Source organism: Hippocampus comes, unplaced genomic scaffold (genome assembly GCF_001891065.2).
Source record: "Hippocampus comes isolate QL1 unplaced genomic scaffold, H_comes_QL1_v1.1 scaffold107, whole genome shotgun sequence".
In the NCBI taxonomy this organism is placed as follows: Eukaryota; Metazoa; Chordata; class Actinopteri; order Syngnathiformes; family Syngnathidae; genus Hippocampus; species Hippocampus comes.
Genome location: NW_017804846.1, coordinates 524,747 through 549,355, shown reverse-complemented (window position 1 = coordinate 549,355; position 24,609 = coordinate 524,747). Strand labels below are relative to the sequence as shown.

At 42.6% G+C, this 24,609-nt stretch overlaps 1 protein-coding gene across 1 annotated transcript in view; it reads right to left on the bottom strand.

Moving 5' to 3' along the window:
• Nucleotides 1-24,609, bottom strand: part of myt1lb (myelin transcription factor 1-like, b) — a 118,857-nt gene that overhangs the window by 25,889 nt on the left and 68,359 nt on the right. Inside the window, exons 5-10 of the mRNA XM_019876862.1 lie at nucleotides 20,319-20,734; nucleotides 14,506-15,714; nucleotides 10,900-11,034; nucleotides 5,092-5,182; nucleotides 1,312-1,419; nucleotides 189-415 (exon numbers count right to left, since the gene is read on the bottom strand). Coding sequence (XP_019732421.1) covers nucleotides 189-415; nucleotides 1,312-1,419; nucleotides 5,092-5,182; nucleotides 10,900-11,034; nucleotides 14,506-15,714; nucleotides 20,319-20,734 — 2,186 coding nt within the window. The remainder of the gene's footprint in view (nucleotides 1-188; nucleotides 416-1,311; nucleotides 1,420-5,091; nucleotides 5,183-10,899; nucleotides 11,035-14,505; nucleotides 15,715-20,318; nucleotides 20,735-24,609) is intronic.

Genomic DNA, 24,609 nt, shown 5'->3' with positions numbered 1-24,609 from the left:
TCTCTCTCTCTCTCTCTCTCTCTATATATATATATATATATATATATATAGACATACACACACACACACACACACACACACACACACACACACACAGGAAAGTTAAAGTACAGCTTAGCTTTATTCATTGATTGGCATAATTAAAGACAAAGTGGAAGATGGAAATTCAATTTGCTATGACATATTACCATCAAATCCTTTCGGGGAGGTATCCCTGTGCCCGTGAACCTTGGGTGCAATGGCCCGTTTCCCATACACTTGGTGGTTGTTGGTACCCTCGAAGGCGCTGTAGTCAAAGCTGGTCTTGGAGTACTTCTCCAGCTCCTTGGCCAGGTTGGATCGGGGCGTGCTGGTGGAAACATTGTTCTTGTCACCATACTGAGGATAGTCCAGTTGTTTGACAAAGCACATAGGCCTGGAAAATAAATGACGAGGGGGTGGAAGTTGGACCGAGCCACTGAAAATTGCCCAAAGGAGGGGAAGGAAATTTGGCTTAAAGTGGGCAGACTCAAAGGAAAGTGCAGACTGTTGGCAACACTCCAGGATTGAAATATGGAGGATGATGCTGGTAAATGGCTGCGTTTAAGAGAAAGGATCTTCCCTCCATTTGCCATTGCTTGTGTATCTTTCTTCACCTCCACTGCCAATGAAAAATACATTGAGTTGTCTTTATTTCTTTATATTACACTCGCAATTGTTAATGGTTTTACGTATAATTTCATGCATATAAACACTGTAATGAGTAGCTGCAAACTGTAACAAGGAAGCGATGAAGTGCAAGTTACTGTTTTTGTATTCAGTCATAACTAAATTGTGAAAATTGAAATTACTCGTGACATTTAGATATGTGTATGACTTTATAACAGTCTCCAATCCAAACCCCCCCCCCCCAAAAAAAAACCAGAAAACAAAACTGGGCCACACCATGATAAACGTGACTGACTGCATTTAGGGAATCAAGAGATTTGTCTTCAATAGTAAGGAGACAAACGAACACGCAGTTTTTTGAAAGTATTCGCTGAAAGATAAAGCATGAAACAAAAAGCACTTCAAACTTGAACAGCTTTAAGAAATACAAGGGGAAAAGGTGCTAAACATGTCATCGTGACAGATATTTGACAAACGTGGAGCTCCCTCAATAACAACATTGCCAGAACATGTATCAAACCATTCATGTGAATTCATCAAATGGGAGAACAAACGCTAGTTTTATCTTTTTATCTTCCACTGTGAAGTTGCCAAAAGTTATGACAGCTACTGTTGTTTGAAGGCCACCTGATGATGAATAAGAGAAAAGAGAGTAGGTCCTACCTTAATACTCTGTCAGAAGCCTGGTTGGGCTTGGAGCCGTCACAGCTCTGGTGTTTTTCCTGGGCCTTGGCCAGCTTCTCGGCTGCAGCAATGGGGCATCCAGACAGACTGAAGAAAAAAAAAAAAGTGTCAACATTGGCACACTCCAAAATCTTAGATACAGTTTTGAATAGGGGAATTCTGAGCACATTGTACGTGTTCTAAAAGGTGTTAATTGTTAATGTGCTTGTCTGACAAAGTAATTCTCAATTGGCTGCTTCACAGCATCGCTGAGATAATGTTAATTCGAGTAGCCTGTCTGTTTCTTCTGGAGGAGCTCACAATCTGATTAATGCATAGATTTTGCCATATGGTAAATGATCATGTTTTATGCGGTCATGTTCAAAATTCTGTTGCAACAAGAAAAACTGTTTGTGACTGTTAAGAGTGGTGGCAAACGTCTTTGCGACCCTTTGCGACCTTGAACAAACCCTTCCGGAACCCCCCCCCCACCCCCACATTCACGATGCGCGCACACCCTCGCAAACCGCTCAGTCAAATACGGGCTTTAGGGTTGCGAATAAACTTGAGCCTATCCCGACTGTGCTCATGAACATACACACATCACACTCACTTTCACACCTATGGGCAGGCACGACGCCACGATTTTTTTCTCTCCGGCAACTAAGGGGGCGGGGGCGTGACCAATGTGTGAGGGGGCTGAGAAAAAAAAATGGAATTTTCTTCACTTCACTTCCTTGACAGGTTCTCCCATTAAAAAAAAAAAAAATACAAGTATGATACATAGGTCCATGTATTCAATATAAAGTATGAATTTGCCCAAAGGTAGAGATTTCAACACTTTTGTTCGATCGACATCATTGATTATGTCTTTGTAACCCCTTCGGTCCGCCATGCTCAGTGTGAAAGAAATGCTCAAATTGTATGCCCGCATCACCTTGCTATTTTCCTCTGTTCTTATTGGGGAATGCTTGTTGCACACTATTTTGAAGCCTCTGCACTTATGAGCTGTGGCCGGTGCACCTTCAGGAGGTGGACAGGGCTCATTTTTCCAATCATCCTCTTCTTCTTTACCGCTCTGGGAGACTGAGAGATTTTTTTTTGGGGGGAGGGGGGGAATGTGGGTATTTTTTATCACGATCCATTGCTAAGATGGACTGCAAGATAAATAACTATAACCTAACGTGTGTTCAGAAATTCGGTCTGACGACCGTATCTTCGGAGAGGTAGTGTACGCTCCGCTTTTATTATTTTCCGAACACAGCCAGCACTGGCCTTCCATGTTCACAGTCGGAGCGCCTAGTTTTTGGATACACACTGAGTAGCCGGAGAACAATTTTGAGAAGCGCTCTATCTTTCCATACATTCACAGTGAACGAGTGCGCACTCAGAGGTGATTTCCGAAGATGCCCCTAATGCTCAAGCAACTGAAAGACGAACCTTGCTACCCATTCCTCTCACAAACACACCCAGGGCACAGGTGTAGCATGAACACGGAAAGAGGAATTTTATTGGGACAGAATGGCGACTTGTGAACAAATAAAAGGTTTTATACTTAAATGGTAAATGTGCTGTCACCTCGATAGCGTTTTTCTACCTTCAGCATTCAAAGCGGAATTCACACTGTTACCTCATTTACGTTCAACGTTCATGTTTTTGGAATGCAGGGGAAGAGTAACGCTCTACACAGAAAGGCAGCAATTCTAAACCCAAAACTGAGAAGTGTGAGGCGGCCGTGCTAACCACTTGGTCACTGTGCTTCCCATTCTCTAAAATGGAATATACTGTACTTCAATTCCATTTGTCAAGAGGAATATTTCATCCTGCAGGTGTCTGACCTCTGATGACGTTGAGGTTGGGGACGTCAAGTTCAACCGAGTCTGCCTCTGCACTTTGCTTTGCACGCTATGACACATTTATTCCTTTGAAGATCCCTTATCAAGCCCTTAAATAAATAAATAAGTAAGTCGTACAATATAGCCTAATATCTGTTAAGTGTAAATACAGAATAGAGGCAAGTATGGGAATACTGTATGCATGTTATGGCTTGGTAGAGAGTGCAACTGTCCTGACAGTTAACTGGCCAAAAGTGCCAAAAGTACACACTGCGGTCCTTAACCTCCATTTTCCTCTGCACTGCTCTGCCTAATGTAACGTGTCAGGTCTCCTAAAATGCACTTTGACAGTGGCCCGGAGCCAATATGCAGCTGTACACATGAGCACCTGTCACACAACGCCCACAAATGTGTGTCTGTGCATCGAATCTGTATCATTCCTTCTATAGGAAAAGTGAAAGTTTATGGCTCGTGTGGATGCACGTGCCTATTTGACGCCTGAGCCGTGTCACTGAGCACAGTATGGGGGCACTGCGGTCTTCCCAGGTCTGCACCTTTTCTGTCAGCCCGGCTGAGTGGCAGAAAGGTGCTAATAGCTGCTGCTATGCCTGAACTCCCTGAGCATCTGCTGTGGGTGACTCCTTTTTCCCTGTAACCTCACCCCATCTGACAGCAAGGCTATTTTTGTTTCTCCTTCCAAACTTGCACCTGATAGATGCCATATTTTTCCTACCAGGGTCTGATGAATGATTCACACTTGAGCACGCACAGTGTCATTTGAAATAGTGGATCGTGAACTAGAGGAACAACTGGAAGCCATCAGAGAGTGAAAACTTTTATGGTATTAGCTACACAATCAATGGCGACCCATTTGGCTCCATGCTAGGATTTAAACAGCTAAAATTTCGTCTGGATTCAAGAGAAGCAAATGGAATATTATCGATTAACATCCACATCTGAATAGATGAAGATTTCAAAATGCTGCCCATTTTGGTTTGGATGTGATGAAAGGAAAAGAGCCAACTCAATGGTTATCTGTGTGCTGCATTTCTCAATATTGATCCCCCCTGTTTTTGTTCTTCTGTATTCACTAATTACATCCCGTCTTCCTTTTCGTGTTACCTATGTAGCATTTGGTTGTTAGCTCCACTTAGTCCCGTTTGCTTGACCTGACACTTTGTGTCTTAGCAACTCATCTTCTTTCCTACCCTTGTGTCCTGCTCAGTTGTGCCTTGTCTTGTGATGACTACTGTATAAGGTGAGCTTTACATAGCAAGTGGCAGCCCCCTATTGACCAACAGCCAATACCTCCATGCTAACAGTGCTCTTTCTTCAGTTGCACTGATAATCCCCACCTCATTTCAATCCACCTTTGGTAAAGACTTGATTTGTCCTGGTCTTGCATTTGAGAATACTGTACAATGTTTAAGAGTTTTCCTCCAGGAAATTTTGCATTCTGCGTGGGTGGTTTGGGTCAAACCTGCCTTAACTAGTCCCTACACTACAATCTATGATACTGCCGGCACCTAGAAAATGATGTTCAGATCTATATAAGAAATAAGTATTTCATTTCAACACATTATTGTATAATTGCATGTATATGTGAAGTCCTCACGATATGTTAATTGGAACATAATGACACAAATATTCCAGGTGGATGCATCAAGATTTAGACAAAATGTGGCTCATAAAAACAAATATTTCAAGAAAGACACCAGCGGATAATGAATACAATATAACACTGCTGATTGGGGCGGGGCGGGGGGGGCGGGGGGTAATGATCCCCATCAAGCCAACAATATGATCATAATCAACACATAAAATAATGATTGGATGGAAGAAAAAGTCAACTCAAGGTCTCATGTCCACATGAACTGAAATAAGATCCCACAGAAAAAAAGGGACATGGATCGAGCCCGTTTCCGACGGGCAGGCTGTCACTTACCTTCTGTGGGAGTTTCTGTTGCTATTGACATGGCCGCGTCCAGTGCAGCCAGGCGTAGGACACTTAAGAACGTTCTCATACATAGCCACAACTTCATAGCGACAGGAGACAGGAGTGAGAAACACGCAAGGTTAGGAGCCCCTCGAAACCACGCATGAGTTCTATTAGTGTGTGAGCTTGGCATTATAAACATCATTAAGAAATGAGCCTTCATGAACCCAAATGACCTCTTCTTCATTTTAATGAATGCTAGTTTTGAAAGGGCAGGCAAGGTTTCCCGCCATATTGCTTCCACTTATCTGAGCCTTTCAAATTAATATTCATGCAATAGGCACGGTCATGAATAAAAAGGAGCCATTTAGGTTCAGCAAGACACAGAAATGGAGGGGGGAATTGGGGCCATGCCGAAAGCAGATCCAACCAACAGCAGACAATCATGCAAAACACATGTCTTGAAATCAATAGAAGATCCCTTCCCTCTGTTATTTGCGCTTTGGTATCACGGGCACGTCGTTAGCGTAGACAGCGTGGTGTTCAGTACCGCTTACCATTAAAACAGTCCATAACTGTCTCACGCCCCGTGGCAACCAGCCAATTAGATTAATGATCTATGGATGTCTGAGATGAGCTGTCGGAGCATTGCAAGTAGGGGTGCGGGGAAGCGTCTTCTCGACACCGGGCCATGCGGGGCCAAACCCCATCGGCATCGGCTTCATCATTATCACCCCCTTAAACTTTCACCCCTCATCATCCTCTTTCCCTTACATACTAATTGGTGTTCGGTGCAGGTAATTGGAAAAAGCCCGCCACCTCAACTTGCCACAAGCCAATACATTATGCATATCCTAGATTTGTCCTGCCCTCTGCAAAGAGACAGGAAATTGAAGCACCGCAAAATAGTCTTCATCAAATTGCAGGATGGGAAGAAAGAGGGAAGGAATGCAAGGATGCAAACTCTTGGCGAGAGCAAATGCCTTGCGTCATACATGAGCAAATGACTTGGAAAAACTAACAATCAATTCTACCAATATTGTCGAGAGAAAAAGAAAGCTAAAATGAGCAAACGATGAAGGAAATTAATGAATTTGAGATATAATTTAATTGTCATCTTTCACATTTCCCAAGGAGCTGTCTGCCTGCACTGTGTGATTTCCCAATTAAATGAAACCACTGCATTAATAAAACATAATCTATCCTGCACAGCAGATGCATTGACAGCGAAAGAGAATGGTCTGTCGCTGAGTTTGCCCTGCAGGTAGTCACTTGTGCGGCGTGTTGTCATCCTTACTTTTAAACTAGTCAAGCAAAGACTCTCTTTTGTGTGAGACGATTGAGCACATATTGACAGGAAGCGAGTGATTGGCTGACGATGCAGTGACTTAATGTATGAGGCAGGTCACTTTTGATATGTCACGAGACTGCACAGTCTATGTGTTAGACTTGTGCGTCCTTGAGCACCAAAAGCAAAGGCATGCCCACTTGTCGACCACAGCATTAGGTACACTAGCACCATTTAATGACACTCAATTCAGGAGCTGATCATCTCAGTTCGGACCGATATTGTCAGAAAAGTAATATTTTGGTCATGTTGTCATTTGTGTCGTAATTAATATAAGTGGGAGATTGCATTCTGAGATGCATTGCAATTCAGAAACAGCCTTTTTGAATGTTTGATAATATTTCAAACCAGATTGTTAAAAGTAGAGTTGCAGTGTTAAAAACAAAAAACACTTTTTGTTAAACTGTTCGTTTTGTTCAAACTACAATATTGTGAACATGATCTTTTGAAAAATCATACCTGTCTTGCCCCCCACCCCCCTTTGTTGTTGTTATTATTTGTAAACTTGTCACAGCACTACGAAACTAGCCAGTCAGAGACGATAGAGACAGAATGTGATCCCAAGAGTCTGTCGATCATTTTCCCATGTGAGCACGTGCGCTCACGCAGGCTTACAATAAAGCACGGGCACCAGCAATCTGCCGGCTACTGCGGCGCACAGTCCCGTTGTGCTGATAGTTTTCTTGCCTGGATTATTGTACCGTGGTTAGCAACAAAAGTTAAAAAGAAGGAATTGGACAGCCCTTGAGACAATTCGAGGGTAAACGTAAAACGGATTTTCTATGATGCAGAAGGCTGCATCACCGGGCCCAGAAAAAACATCGCAAAAGTCACTGCCTTCAATGTGACATGAGGTCAGTTGATCACCACGCTCTTCTATTTTTAACAGCTTAAAAATATGATATATTGAAAAAAAATATACAGTAACATCAATCTGGTAACTTGGCTTGGTTGGAAAATTTCCAGTATGAATAAGCCATGCTACCAAGCAAGTCAGGGACAGTGGTTGCTGGGTAGTAAAAATTCAAATCTTGTGAGGTCACCCTGATGTTTGAATGAGGAAAATCTGGCTCCCAGTCTCCACTCTAAAAAAGTGTTCTCAAAGGTTGAGTTTGCAGGCCAGTCAAGTTCATCCACAATAGACGCATCCATGCGTCTATTCATGGACCTTGTTTTGTGTCATGGTGGTAGAGGAATAGGAATAGACCAGCTCCAAACTGTTCACACAACGTTGGGAAAATTGAATTTTCCAAACGCTTCTGTTATGCTGAAGAATTCAAATTTTTCTTCAATGGTGTTACCCAAGGACAGCTCCTGAATAACAACCCCAAATCATAATCCCCATTCCACAAAACTTTCCACTCGCAGGCGGACAATGCAGTCAGACAAGTGCCGAACCAAGACATCAGATTTTCTCATGGAGAAATATGATTTGTCACTCTAGAGAGCGCGTCTCCACTTTCCTCCAGTCCAGTGGAAACGTGTTTCACACCACCTCATCTGGCCCCTTGCATTGCACTTCGTGAAGTATTGCTTGGATGCAGCTACTCAGCCACAGAAACCCATTCTGTGAAGCTTCGTGTACTGTTTTTGAGCCAATCTGAAGGCCACATAAAGTTTGGAGGTCTGTCGCGATTGCCGCCGCAGAAAGTTGCATTTTTCGTGCAATGCATGTGCTGACCTCGCTCAGTCAGTTTACTTGGCCTACCGCTTTGTGGCTGAGTTGCTGCCATTCCCAAATGTTTCCATGCAGTTGACAGTCGCTTGTGACAAATTTAGGAGGAAATTTCATGACTGGACTTGTTGCGCAGGTGGTATCCTATAACTGTTTCATGTTGGAATTCACTGTGCTCCTGAGAGAGATCCACTCCCTCACTAATATTTGTAAAAACATGCCTATGTCTACAAGCCTAGCTGATTGATCTTATACACTCGTGGCCATGAAAATAACTGGATCTGATGATTTGGATGGGTGAGCCAATACTTGTGGCAATATGGTGTCCTGCATACGTGTATTGTATGTATGTATTGTATGTATGTGTGTATCACCTCGGGCTGGCTGTTGCCACGTGTCACTCACTGAATAAACAGGTTGCGTGAGTAGGCGCTTTGACTGCGCAACACACTTAAAGATCAAACCGCGTGCATTTCTTAGGCTCCAAAGTTTTCATATTGACAGTTATATTGCATCTACTTTTGTGCAGTGCAACAGCATTCTGCGCATTTAGTTTCATTCTTTTCATTCATTATTATTATTTATCTGTTATTTATTTTCATAAAATATAATCATGGCTCATTGTTCAATATTGCCTTAAAAGCAGCAAGTGGTCTTGCTACACAAAATAATGCATTCAATAAATGATGATAATGGTAGGACAAAAAGACGAATGTGAGAAGAGAAGTAGTTATACGTCCTAGTATCTGTGTGACCAAGTACTGCACTTTTGTCCCGTGTGTTAGTGTGTTACTTCTTGTTGCATTTGCATTCCTTTTGGCTGAAAGGACTCAGTCTCCACTCCCCAGCAGTATGTACAAACTTTTTCTGAGCTAGCTGCTTGCTAGCTAGCTCCTGACTGGTCAGAAAATTGTCATTTGCTTGTAATCAAAAAACAGAATGTGCTGTTGTAATGTTTTACGTTACTTTATACTCACAGATCGGATTGTAATTTCATGGGGTGAAGGGGTTCTCTGTCTTTATGTGTCCCATGTAACTGATGGGCGACCAGTCGAGGTTCTAATCTGCCGTTCAAACAAAGTCAGCTGGGATAGCTCCGTAAAGCGGAAAAGAAATTGGATGTATGCATCAAGAAATTGGACGTATGCATCACATTACATTACGTGTCGATTTCATGTTGGATAGTCAATCGTAGAAAGGGTTCTGTCAGTCGTCATTGTACCCACAGGTACAGATGACGACTGACAGAACCCTTTCTACAATGGAACTTTCCTGTACGACTGAGAGCCTCCACAAGCATGTTGGATAGTCAACCAAAAAAAAAAAAAAAAAAAGCTCTGGAAATGTGAAACATAACTTGAAATCACTGTGGCACCGGTGGTCTTTACAAGCCTGTTGTTATGTTAACTAATTTCTTTGCCATTATTAAAACTCTCTTTTATTTTGATTGTGCTCTCTGTCACAGCAGATCATATCTTGAATTTAACTGGGTCCATGAATAAAACACATAATCTGTCTTTTATGGAGACATTTTTGCACAAGGTGAACACCACGCTAAATAGCAATGGTAAAGACTTAGGATTGATTCGAGGCTAATTTTTATTGCCACTTCACTTGATATGCAATCGTGAGATATGGTTCAAGCCTTTCCCTCCGATGCGCCATAATTGAGTGAAAATGCAACGAAAAGAATAGGTTCAGTGACATGGATGGCTGAGGAGGGGCTCGGTGTTATCGAGGTCTGTGCTCCAGAATGAAATGGACAAAATTATCAAGAGCAGCCAGTTCATTGCAGAACACCGCGGTTGATTCTTTCCTCCTAGCCTCATAACTTACTGGTGAATAAGCTGCAGCCAAGCACTATACCAACAGTAATAGATCAAGATTATGTTTTAAATTTGATCAAGATTATGTTTTAAATTTGTTCTCAAAATTTAAAAAAAATTTAAAAAATCTTGCACACTCATAAGTTTTGGATGAGATCTGCCACTGCACTTTGGCGGTAATGCACATCATAAACAAACAAAAACATCCACCCGGGGGTGACCATCTTACATCTGGTTGGAAAATGACTAAATATTGACTGTACCTGTGAAACTCTGTAGTCAGTCTATGACAAAAAAATGGGAATACACTGTGGGCGTCAACTACAACCCCCCCACCCTATGGCTCCATCTGCTGGAACAGACTGTTGCTCGACTAAAATTCAATGTGTTCTTCCAGTTGCATAAGTCTTCTAAAAAAGAACCAATAACACACTGCAGATATTGTACGAATATCTGCATTGTGTTTTACTGACAGAATAAATAGACACATAAATAGATCTGCTATCTGAGCTCTGCTATGATGTTCATGCAAATAACTTCGATGGTTATTGAGTTCCACAAAAACACTGCTCCGGCACATCTTGGGGGAGGTAATGAAACCTTTCAGCCAATCATGCTGTGACAAAAAATGAATCTGGCCACACGAGTGGACGTGACCCATGTCTGGAAAGTGGGCAAAAGAGTCTCATGCAAAAACATGCAGCGACCCCTGCATTTCACAGATCAAGTCCTCATTTCATACTTCATCACCACGGCACACTAAGCAGGCAATCAGCGAACAAAACTCTGGCTGCATGCAAAAGGTCACAAGAGAAGTACCGCTGCAGGCCGTCACGATCAAACAGTTCAGAAGATACACAAACACATACGCAGCGAGTGCGACTCAGCAGTGATCACAGGGAGACATGCGGAGTGACACGGTTGGCAAGGCCACAGGTTGGGCTCTGGTATGAGACCAGATGGCTTACTTTCTGGTGGCACTCTGTCTTTGTGCGGACAGCCCGACAGGCTTCGATGGTGGGGGTACAAGCCAGTCACGTGACCCGTGCCGTCACAGCCTGGTGTCGGACAGCGACTCTCTTTCTTGTCGGCGCGGGAAGCTTCTGTGCGAAAGAAGATTAGATGTTAATACAGCCCAATTGGAAATGGCTAAAGTAGCAGAGAGTCAAAGGTCTAGTGATGGGAATTCCGGCTCCTTTTAGGGAGCCGGTTCTTTTGGCTCGGCTCCCTAAAAAGAGCCGGCTCTTTCGGCTCCCAAATGGCTCCTCAGTTTTTTTGTTGCTTAAATTAGTTTACTCCCAAAAATAATGTAAAATTATGTGTAAAATGAATTACGAATGTAAAAAATATACAGTATATCAAATATTTATTATTTATATGGCTTTAATCACGTGCGGCTTTAACCGAAAGGGGGAAAAAACAGGAGGAAAAAAAAAGTCGGCTCCCATTAGGCGGCTCCCTCTTAGGAGCCGGCTCATGTCGTTCACTTCAAAGAGCCGGCTCCAAGAGCCGGCTCGTTCGCGAACGACACATCACTACAAAGGTCAAATGAATACTTTTAAGTGCCCGGCCAGTTAGTTTTGAATGGGTTCTCATTTTTTTTGCATGTGAAAGCAAGCATTCCGTTGAGAAGAATCCAACATTTGATCCAGCTGAGGTAAAAAAATTAGCCAGCTTGTTAGTTACTCAATGGCCACACCCTACTGATCACAATTTTCATCATTTAATAGTCTCCTAATTTAGATTTCTCTTTGTTGAAAGACATTTGATCCTAACCTTGGGCATTCATTGAAATAGTGAACAATTCAACCCATGACAGTTGTTTGACAAAAACCAGTAGATATATATTTTTTAAAGTCAACACAACACTGTACAAAGCATTACAATTATTCACTCACATTCAAACGATTCAACATGATACCATAATTAAATTTTGAGGGATTTTCTTTTTTTTTTGGTTGCAATTATCATATTTTCTGGACTATAAGGCGCACCGAGAGCCATTCAATTTTCCCAAAAGCCGACAGTGCGCCCTATAATCCGATGCGCTTTAGATATGAATGAACACACACACGATCACACACACACACGCACGCACGCACGCACGCACACACACACACACACACACACACACACACACAGACAATCTGAAGTCTAAAATGATACTGTTGGGGCTAATTGATTATGAATCCAATCAAATGATCAATGTCCATTTATATCTTGATTGAAGAGAACTATTTCCTCATCCGTCATTATTATATTTGCACTGAGGATTGAGAGGAAAGACATTTCCTCTGTGCTGTATATAGTACAGAGAGCATATTTGACAATAAAGATGACCTTGGCCTTGACCTTGATTATACAGAAATGTCCTGGCATGCGTTTGAAAGAAATATTTACTGCTTTTGTGTATATGAAGAAAAAAAAAATCCACAATCGTGACATCCATTCTTCTACCTTCTCCAAATTCAGAGCATAAATGAAGTTTATGTTTTCATATTGAAGACTCTCTCACTGCAAGTCAAAGTCAAGGACTGGATTTGAAATCACGACGCTACAGTACATCTGCTGACTGCAGGAAGACTTGAGAATGTTTTTTTTCTCTCTCTCTCTTGCAGAGCTTCGCGACGTAAACAACTTATCATCTTGTACAACCAAAAAGCAACAATATGAGAGACTGAAATGTTCATTAGGCACAAGTATTTGAGTAATATGAGGGAGTGAGTGGGTACAGGCAAACTGATGCGTGGCTGATTAAAGATTTGAAACTCTGCAACTCCTAAGGCATGAAGTGACAACCCCACAAAAACCCCAGAGGGTATGAAGAAAGAACAAAGTAGAACAGAATCAAGTGAGGAGTAGGGTTAAGAAGAGGTGACAGAGAACACACCCACTCCTTCACCCAAATAAAATCTGTGTGTAGAGGGTGCTGCGTGTTGTCATTCTGTTGTTTTTTTCCCCCCCTATTCTTTTTGCCTTTGATGTAAACCAGCATTTTTTATCATTTGGCTTGTTAAGGATGACTTCTTTTGAGGCCCTGGCTGTTAGCATGAGATAAAATACCAAGGAAGTATTTCTAACTGCATGCCTTCTTATACATACATTCGGTTGCCAGCCTTTCCTGGGTGGAAGGCATATTAGAAGGAAGGGATATTGATTGCGGCTTGGGAGGGGCTGTGCTTTGCATAGCAAATGGGCCCCATTACCATACCATCTCTGGATAATTAATGTGCAGTCAGCGGGCCTGTTGTTCCTTATCGGTCATTCGGGTACTCCTCCATTCTCATCTTAACCTCATGCTTCTTTCGCCAAACTGCGTTCATCCCTGACCTCCTCTTCCCCACCTCAAGCTTTTCAACATGCTGCGTTTTCTAAATCACGCACAGGCACCCCGCCGAGTGAGTGTCTGCTACGATCGTCCGTCTGATATCAAGATTATTATCAGCCTTCCACTCTTTATTCCAGCATCATTCAAGCATCGAGTCTGCAGAAGACTCTCGAAATTAACATTTGTGTGACATTTACGTTGCAAGATATACCTGCTGAGAATTGGGTGGCATTTGAGGTTTAATATCACCCTGCTGTGAATTAGCATGCTCTTATTTGTGTCTCTTGTCTAAATATCCTGTGTGGGGGGGGAAATAATTTAGCCTAATTAAGGCTGAATATTGCCGCAGTAAAAAGATATTATGAGTGGAATAATTTAGACTGGAAGAGGAGTGCCGCATTCAAAGCACCCCGAATGAGTGCTGCACTTGCTCTTTACAGTCCTTAGCTGCAGACAGCCAGCGCAACCAGCACTCGTTATGTTTTGTCCTTCTGCGGGCTCGCTGAAAATCAGACTCTAAGCGTAAGAGCCTGACAGTAGGGTGTAAGCAGAGGAATGTATAAATTAATTCACTGCAAAGGGATGCGAGCCTTCCTCTTCCCCCAGTCCTTAAAAATAGGTTTAAAAATAGGAGGCTTTACCCCAAGCTGCATCCCAGGGATGAAATGTACGGCCCTAACAGGCCGTGCAGATTGCCATTACTTATGCCTGACAAGCCTACCCTCTGATGTTTCCATGCTGGCCTATTTTAACAACATAAGCTGCTGCTACTGCTCCTGCTGCTACCAAGATTCAAATTTTCAAATTGGCCGCAAAAAGATTGTCATGGGGTTATACGGGGGAACTGAGCCTGCATGCGGGTTGTCTGCTGTCTGCAGTGAAGGATGGACTGTAGAGAACACTGTTCGACAATATATTAAATAACATACTGTCGTGGAGCCTTACAATGAAGAAAAATCGGAGGCCCGCTCATTTTGATGCGATTGCATAAAAGAGCTGTATCGAGCATTCAATAGAAAGATGCAATGTATCGTGTCATGCAGTTGATCAGTCCAGATTGTACCCAACCTTTTGCCCAAAGTCAGTGAGGATCGACTTTCACTGTTCCACGACCATTAAAGGACAAAAGTGGTATAAAAAAATGGATTGATGCAGGGATTTCATGTTTGTTGTAAATTTCAGCTTCAGCATTGCATCTAATAAATGTGTGCACGTTCTTCTGAGCATGTCGGTCTGAAGCACTCACCTTTATGATAGAAAAGCTTCTTCATTCCATCAGGGAGTCGTCCTTTACGCTCAACCGCATAGGCATGCCGTGACCCGTGGTCATCATGGCTATACCTCACGCCGTCTCTCCTAGCTGCTTCCGTCTCCATTTTATCCCTCAGTGCCTTTGCACGTTGGGACTCCAACGCGATAGCCTTTTCCAGCAAGGAAAGGTTGCCTTTTGTCATGTCAAACACTTCCTCTGACCTGTCTGACGTCACAGAGGCCGTGTCTTCGTCGAAGTCTCGGTGGTGAAAACGGTCCGCTTGCACACAACTGGCAAAGGCTTTGGATCGCGGGCTCAGCTGCTCCTCAAGCTTCAAGAGATTGTCCATGTCAGAATAGTTCCTGTCCAGCGCTCGTCTGTCGTCCTGGCTATGCTGGAACTCCCCATAGCCGTGATGTTGGGGCTGCTGATTCATGTCCCCGCATTGGTAATGATTCTGCTGGAAGGACCCGTTGCGATCTGTGGGCTTTGTTTCGCTCAGTTTCCGAGCAAGATCGAAGCATTGATTCCGTAGGCACTCCAGACTGCTTAGACACACTTCCTCATCACTGTTTTCGAATTGTCCATTACCGGTGGTCTTACTTAGTCCGTTACCGCCGTTGTGCACACTTAGGCCGTTGTGGGAACAGTCTCCGTTTCCAGCAATGCCTTCCGCGTAGTCCTGTCCCTCCAAATTGTCCGACAACACAGCCCCGTGTCCCTGTGCCAGGAGTTTGAGCGAGTCCACAGTCTCTCTGACCACGTCACTATGAACGTCCAAACTCAGATCGTGCTGATTACCTCTTGGTGCTTCCTCGCACTCTTCCTCTTCTTCCTCTTCTTCTTCCTCCTCCTCCTCCTCCTCCCCTTCTTCTTCTTCCTCCTCTTCTTCCTCCTCCTCCTCCTCCTCTTCCTCCTCCTCTTCTTCTTCCTCTTCATCCTCCTCCTCCTCCTCTTCTTCCTCTTCAGCACTGTGAGAGGAGTTGCTGTTCATCTCTGACTCCGTCATTGCCCGGTTGGCGGCATCTTCTGCGATCTTGCCCAGGTTGAGCAGCGACTTGGCCACAAGCTCGTCATAGTTCTCATACTCGTCGTTGTTGTTGTCGTCCCTCTCCACTGTGGAACCTAACTTGCCGCTGCCGCCACCTCCACCTCCACCTTCACCGCCACTGTTGCCCTCACCACCACTCATCAGCTCCTCCTCTGTTCAGAAAGAAAGAACAAATAGCTTTTAATTTCATTTACATCATCCCATTCAACCATAATTCTGGGCTTGGTCCTTTCTCCATTGGATATTTGCTTCCGCTAATAATGTCCTTTGAGTCTTAACAGCGGCTTGTGTTCCGAATTGTGCACAGGAAGCTGGACTGCAGTTTGAAATTATTCCAGTAATAGATTTTCTTGGAAATGTCATGGAGCTACTTTGTTTGCCGTAAATGCAATTTTGAATGATGATGATAAGTGCTATAACAAAAGTCACGTCACATTTGGAAATTATTTTTCGAAAAAATGTTTCATTCAATGTAATGTGAGAAGACACATGTAGTTTTGTTTTTGTTATTTGTTTTTTTAGACCAAGCTCCCGAAGTTACCATAATCACATTTAAGACTTCTTTTCAGTTTGTATTCTGACAGGCTGAAATAGGTTGCCGAACATTATTTGTCAGTAATTTACAGCTCTCACTCCCAGAGCACTCCCAATCTTTCCGTTCACATTTCTGGTTTGATCCAACAAGACGAGTCGAGTTTACACGTGTTTACACGCATCACGTGTCCATGCTACAGACAGTATACAGCGGGGGTGCCCAAGTCCTGTGTTCAAGATTCTCTATTCAGCCTGTTTCAGATGTTTCCCTCCTGCAACACGCCTGATTCAAATGATCAGGTCATCAGTAAGCTTTGTAGAAGCTTTATAAAAATACTGATCAATTGAATCAGGTGTATCGGTGGAGGTAGACATCTAAAACAGGCTGGATCAGAGCTCGAGGACCGAACTTATGGACACTTTGTATACAGTATTCCTGCGGAGATACAACAACACAATACATTTAAAAAAATGAAACCAAAAAAAAAAGCACAACGGAAGATGAAGAAAGTGAGGTGGGCGAATCTCAATCTTTATGCTAAAGTTTAATTGGGTCTTTCCCAATTAAACTTTCGCCTCAATTTCTGATTCACCGTCAATTTATTCTGTTTTGAGTTCAATACAGATGAATATTTTGGCCAAAATAAATCCACACCCCCAGTCATATTACTTCAAACATTGCAAGAACAAGTGGCCAGGGAGAGTTGCAAATATTTTAACTCAACTTTTTTGGCAGGTTTCTCAACTGCTTTGTAAAACTCAAACTTCATCAAATTGAAAAGTGTTGATCTTCGTTACTCACATCCAGCCCAGAGGCTGCAAAAGTATTTACAATTTGTTATTGTCCAACACACACCCTTACTGTAGGTTTCTAACTGTGTTCTCAAAGTTCTTATCAAGTTTCGTAATTATCCATCCATCCATCCATCCATTTTCATTCCTGCTTACCCTGTTCAGGGTCTCTGTGTGCCGTAGCTGATCCCGGCTGACTTCGGCAGCCAGTCACAGGGCACACAAAGAGACAAACAACCATACAAACTCACATCCACACCATCACTGAGCGGGAAGCAATCCCACCTTGCCCGCACACTACCACTACACCATTGATGACGTTAAGTAATTAGTAAAATGATACGAGAAAACATTTGGGCAAAAAAAAAAAAATTGGCCCATAATTTGGCAACCTTGACATAATTTGCCCCTCGTTGAGAACTAATGTAAGTTATGTATGATGTAAGGTTCTTGACATGCTCACTGTGTAAAGTGCCTTGAAATAACTTCTGTTTTGAACTAGCGCCATGTAAATAAAAATTACATACAGACAAGGAGATGCCAAAATTGTCTTTTGGAAAGAAAAAAATAAAGCCTTATTTCTAAAATTAAAATGTCCAAAGAACAAAATTAATTTCATTTGATGTTTTCATCATTTTGGTTCTTGGTGTTTCTTGCAGTGATGAACGTGTCTCCTATGTTGCTGTTTGCCGAAGAGGCATTTGCGGCATGCTCTACCCAGGCATGTCCAGCTCTGGGCCTAGAGGGCCGCTGTCCTGCCTGTTTTCCATCTCTCCCGGCTGCAACATAACTGATTCAAATGATCAGCTCATCAGCCAACTGTGAAGCAGCAATAGAACAATCCTGATTTGAATTGGGTGTGTTGCAGCCGGAAGAGATGGAAAGGACAGCAACCCCTGAGGACCGAGTTTGGACACTCCAGTTCTACTCTAAGAGTTGCTGGATACAACATTGGTACCTGAGTGTTTAGTTTTCAGGTACTGCCAACGATTGACAGCTGTGCAGTCTTTGACTGTATCCAATCAGAAGAGCTCCAATTGTACAGGAGACACCTGCTGTGATTAAAGATCTACATAAAGAAACTTTTCCAGATTATTACATTTCCTTTAGTGTGATCAAATGCATTTTTGTAAAACAATATTGCTGACTTCCTTTACATTTTCAAACATTCACATTCTTAAAACTGTTCCATATGTTATGATAGACGTGGCTACAGAAATGTATTTGGTGAATACGAGTGTCAGGGGTTTCGCAGACACACACGCACAGACCGAAACCATTCTACGAAGACCACTATTGCTGCTCCTCAGCTAAGGAGGGAACTGTCACAAATGTCCAGGCTGATATTTTGACAGAAAAAGTCATCTAACAGAAGCGTCTTGCACTTGTGGGGTTTAATTTTCGATGGTATGACACATGGCACAGGGAAGTAATTAGAGGAGCAATCACAGTACACAAAAGGAACGTGGAAGTGAAACAGATTAAGGGAGGAAACGGGACGCTATCCTGCCGTGAATTGGCTTTGGATTAGCTGCAGAGATGTACATGACACAGAGGAACACAGCAGAAGCTCCGGGATGTCACCTCTATTACGTTTATATGATTGCAATCTACAATCCGGAACCGCTGTCGCGGGGTGAATGTGGAGCATCATGCTGATGCATATGGAAAGATTTCTTTTGCACTTCTATGGGAAAATACTGCCAATTAAAACGCTGCAAGGAATTAAATTCTAATCAGGCAAATTATATTATGATTATGGAGCTCAGTGCTTAGAATGAGTGTGAATAATGTCTGAAATGCATCGTGTGCTGTGTGTTAAATGTTTATGGGTAAAATACATGGCCGGTAAGGAGCCGGTCTCGGTGTTGAAGGCTCGGCTGCAGGATGTAATGAATCAGTCTATGATGGTGTTTTCACATATCTGCAAGAAAATAAAGAGCCCGGCTGCTCAGGCGCCACATCAACACTTTGGGTGGGTAGAAGTGAGCGTCAAACGGGGTTAACACACTCCCCCCTCAGAGCCTCACTCTTAATTGGACTTGAAGGCACTGTCAGGTCCAATCGCGATGCGGGGGTGCAAAGCAAAGTCTGCTGGAGAGAAACCTGCCAAATCCGGTGTTAGGCACGTCAAAGAAGATTGGGGAGGGTTGAGAGGTCGGTGGGGCCAACATATGGGCCAGAAGTCTCCCGAATTCCAGTCACAAAACTAGCTACTTTTAGCATCAGTGGGTGGTGGCTACAACAGTGAAGTGAGGTAGTGGGGAGCATGTCTGACTCACAGTTAGCAAGTCTGGGTTTGAGTCTCAGATGAAATAAATAACTGTGTGGAATTTGCATATTCTCACGTGAGGTACCCGAGCATTCCAAACACATGCACATTAGATTGGATGAACAGTCTAAAAACATTGATGCCAAACACATCATTTACTTCATATTTCTTGCTAAAATCCGGACTGAAACCATAAATTGAATTCATTTTTAACAACAGCGAGATATTGCAAGCACTTTTGCTCGCAAACCCTTTTTTTTTAATGCATTCAAGAACACTTAAACTGTTTGCTTGTCTTCTGATTTCAAAACTATCCACCAATGTGTTGCGTCCACTGTATACAATATAATGAGCCGATGCTATACATAGACGGTTTCCCTCTGACAAAAATGACTTTGATAACCCCGTTTTAAAATCTAAGTTGTCCTTCGATGCAACCGTGAATAGTTATTTGTCCACACACAGTAAGCCCTGCAATTGACCAGTTCGGTGTAAGCAGGGAAAGCCCCCAGTGTGACCCAAGGAGGACAAGCAGTATCGAAAATGGATGAGTGGATTTATTACAGCACCGTTTTGTGTGTCAACAGCTGTAATATTTGTGCAATTTAAGATTGATGAAGGGAAATGCTTGAGACACAAGTGTCACACATTCTTTTTTCTTGAGCAGTTCTTCGACTGGATCCAAGGTGATGATTAACCATTTCATTCAGAAATAGTTGCGAAAGTGGTCCAAGCTGAATTTAGACAACATTTAAGATAATTTTCTTTTTTGTATTACAGGGAAACAAGTTAAGGTTCTATCACTGCTGTCATTACATCAATAGAGTGGAATAAAAGATTTGAAATTACTACATATATACACTGAGCAAAATCTGTAAATGAATTAATGAATGAATCCGAAAAACAAAACCCTCACAGGAATATGCGATCACAGACATGCTGTTCTTCCAGAACGTTGCTCCTGATCTCATTCCTCATTCGAATGCAAAACACAATGTTTGAACATCATGTCGACCAGCCCCAAATACTTCACACAGCCCATCAAATATGTAAATACAAGCATGAATATGCAAATGATGCACACGAGAAACTTTTTTTTTTTTTACGCACTAATGAAATTGCAGCATAGTTTTCCGATGTGAATTGCAATTTACTCACCTTGCCCTTGCTCCCCTTCCTCCTCTTCCGCCTCTTCATAGTCCTCCACCGCCACTGTCTCCTCCTCTTCCTCCTCTTCCACCCGCTCTTCCTCTTCTTCGTCTTCTTCTTCCTCCACATCTACCTCTTCCTCACCCTCCCCTCTCCCCATCTCGCCTTCCTCATGCTCCATTTGCTCTTCGTTGTAGTCCATATAGCCTTCAGCCTCCTCCACCTCACCCTCCTCCTCCTCCTCCTCGAGCGGTCCATCCTCTTCCTCCTCTCTGTCGTCCATCTCCTCTGTTCCATCCGTCTCGTAGCACTCCTCCATTGTCGAGTTGTCCATGTCGTCGAGGTAGGTGCTTTTTTTGGGGGAGGTCTCCAAGGTTTGTCTGTCTAGACTCTTTCTCTTCTTGGCCACGGGGCATCCATACACACTGCATGGGAGACATAAGAGAGAGCAGCCATTAGCGCTTAGGCTCACCTGGACATAAATGTTCACTTTCTTTGCGAGGTGGGGGTGGGGGGGGGTCTCTTTGTTCAGGTGCTATGCTCCACAAACTGAAGGAAGAAGCACGACTAGATTACACATTGTTATTCCAACAACAACAAAAAAGTATGAATATAAATATTTTACTCCTTTAATTAGATTTGAATAATGATTGTATTCATCCTGAAATACAGTAAACAGTGACATGTTGCTGTGTTTTCTATTTTAAGCCGAACAGAGGTTTAGTTCATTTGTGTGCAGGTTAAACCAATTTGTTCTTCAGGCGAAACAAAATCACGCAGTGCACTCTGCAAACACGTCGTAGCAGACTGATGTGCCTTTGTTCTGACGTAAACCCAGCACATCAAAAGACAACTGCCTGTCTGGAATTGTGATAAAAAGGGGAAAGAGACAACATGAAGTCTGATTAATTGAACCGTGCCAAGGCGTGTCATATTTTAATGCATTCCTCGAGGCCCCCGTTTTTTTTTTTCTGAAAGAGGAAAACAAATCCAAATCAGATAATGTGTGTATGTGTTGTGGCTATCGACCGCATGAGGTTCAACTATTTCCCTCCTGCAAGCTCAAAACAGCTGCCTGACCAACGTGTATGTGAGTATGGAATGTGTTTTCCCATTTAACAGAAAGTGCGTGCACGTGTGTGGCTGTGTGCACAAATCTGGCACATTTGAACAAAAGCAACCCACACAGTCAGAATTTTGATGAGCCCTGAGTGTTTTGGCCATCAAATAAAGCCCCTTTCCAAGCTTGGAGCTAAACACGTTTTGGGCACGTTCACTGGGCTGTGAAATATCCCTGGGCTGCTATTTTACAAACGTTCACACAACCTCTGGATATTTCCCTTGGCCCGGCTCTACTTTTACACATGAAAAAAAAAAGTCTCAACTGAGTGAATGGCACAGGCTTTTGTACTGTATGTGAAAACTATATTGATTTAGTTTGGGGGAAGTTAATGTTTGGTGCTTCTTTGGCTGAGGAGAAATTCTCATCGTTTGCACTACATCTCAGTTTGCCACAGTGCAGTTTGGATTAGTCGGACTTGATCAGGTTTGCAGTGATTTCTTTAGTAGAAAGCAATTGGCCCTCTGGGTTGACAACAAAGAAAGTGGCCCTTGAGGACTGGAGTTTGAGACCTCTAGCCTCGGGTTTCCCACATCATGCCCAATGTCTTTGGGATAGGTTCCAACTCATTGGACATGCTGAGGTCAAGCAGGAAAGAAAATACCATATTCTCCACACTATAAGGTGCACCTAAAAGCATTACATTTTCTCAAAAGCCGGGAGTGCGCCTTATAATCCGGTGTGCTTTATATATGGATCCATATTCTGATTTCTTGGACGTCGTATTTTAAATGTTCTGTAAAGCACTGTTACAAGTGCAGCGGTTGTGTAAGCTTAATATAAATAAAGCTGTATTGTCTTGTATTCCATTTAGCTTTGGATCCTAGTGGATGCATAATGCAACTGCAGCCACTATTGTAGCTTTTATTTTATGCACCTTATAATGTGGTGCACCCTATATATGAAAACTGTTTTAAAATAAGCTATTCATTGAAGGTGCACCTTAGACTCCGAAGTGCCTTATAGTGCGGAAAATACAGTAGATGGATTGACTTTTAACATCACTTAGAAGGTTCCTTGCATGGGAGAGGATGTGCCTTTGTTTTTCCTTTTAACCTCTTGCTACAAAAGCATCACAACTTAGTCATGGTCCCTATGGCTTAAGGCAAGCTAAATAAAGGACTTTTGAAGACATTTTAATTCCATTTGAAATTAAATTAAATAATAAATAAATTAAATCAATTAAAATCAATTAAAGGCCAACATCACACAGTTTCCAATGTTCCATGTTGACCAAAGTGTACATCTGCTCTTTGGAGTGTTAAATAAAACCTAATCACTGTTTTGTTGTCTCCGCTGACATGATTGCATGGTGTTACCATCAGTCATTTGGATTTATTTATTCAATTTCTTAAATGAAGGTTAATTTATTTTGTATTCAGATTCATGGATTCAATGCCTTTAGACTTTTTAAGGATCCGCAGGAACCCTGTCAGTCAAGTGTTCCACCTTCTCCCTTCCCTCACTCCCTTTCCTTGGATGTCCATCAGTCAGTCAGCGTCCATTGTGCCTAGCAGGCTCAATCTCACTCTGCCCAGGGATTCCTTAATGATCTGACCCCCCGGCCCCTTCTGCAACCAAGGGCCCAATTTCATTAATCCAACCCCACATGGAAACTCATTCCCTGTCTGACAGCTAGGCCTCTGCCCCAGGGCTCCATGAGGGTCTATGGGGCAGTGCGTGTGTGTGAGTGAGCATGCATGTGTGTGGTGAGCAAAATGCAGCACGGTGATCAATAGTGTTTTCAGCCAAACACCTGAAAATCACATTAAAATGCCACTCGTTGCGGTTCCTCCGTTCCAGGACCCTCAAGATAAATCAAGGGCAGGACCCAGTAGATCAGGTGCTGCCAAGTCCGGAGAGGAGAATAGACGAGAGTCATGTCTTAGAGGAATCTGAATGTGCTGTAACTTTTCCACCCAAATGAAAAATTAAGGATGAAGTGATGTAGTTTCAAAGCATTAAAACATCAACAACAAAACCTCATTGATGCAGATCACAATAAAGCAGCCTTAAGGGCAAGAAATAGCATCGTGGTAGACCGTATTTATGCCCCTGAGTTGCTCTAAAAACTACAACATTGGAATTGCTGTATTTTCCTCCGATAATGGATTATAAATCACCAACACTGGTTTTCTCAGCTGCTCATTATACTGTATCTTTAAAAGGAGTCAAATGCGCTTCCGTTTGGGGTCACCATTGTACATACGAATCAGGTTTTCAACGACAGAACATGAAGTAAACATTCAGTAAAATCCCTCTCTGCTTGATATTCACCTGACATCAACTCTGCAACATTCACCTATATTTGACCCACATAGTCAAATGATCCAGATCCATTGGACGCTACTGCAGTAAATCTTATGTGAATGATTTTTAATCCTACTTGTTGCCCCAACCACCAGTCTGTGGACCGGCTCCGGGCCTTTTGAAGTGCTCTATAAATACAGGTGAGTTGAGTTGCGTTGAATAAATGAAAGAAGAAGCAGTAAACAGAAATTAATTGCAACAAATTGACCAAACATACAGCTAAACACGCAGCTGATGGGCAGTCATGACTTCCGAAGATGAAGCTATTTTGATAGTTCCTCCCCTAGCGGTATCTCCAGAGTGATGTGGAGGAGGAAGTTGTGCACGGTATGTCTTCAAAACATTGCAATAGAAGACACCTGATAAATCGTTTGAGCAAGTAACACCCAAGTGCTGAAATGGAAATGGGAGCAGCGTTTGCACAGCCTGCCCACGTAAACATTAGCAGTTTAGTCGCGAATAACTAGCCGACAACCACCGGATGAAAGCAGAAATCAATCGTGTCATCGTTCGTTCAGTCACATTTGCAAGCAGCAATGATGCTGACGCCCTTTGTAGGATCATAACTTCAAAATTATTATGTTTACATCATAAGGTGTATTGATTATACCTGATTGGTCCATTTCTTAATAGTTCACTGTGTTATATTATTTTATTCAACATTTTTTTGTACAATTGAATAACACTGTTTGAATTTAATGAAAAAAAAATGTTGAATGACTCGACAATTATCTTTGTTGTCAGTACCACTGCTTTAAAACTGGCAATTTAAAAGCAATGAAAAAATGGTTGCTGGTCCGCGATGTACTGTACTGGTCTCAACTGGTCTTGGAACTCAGGTGTTCTTATGTCCCTGAACTGTCAGCTTGT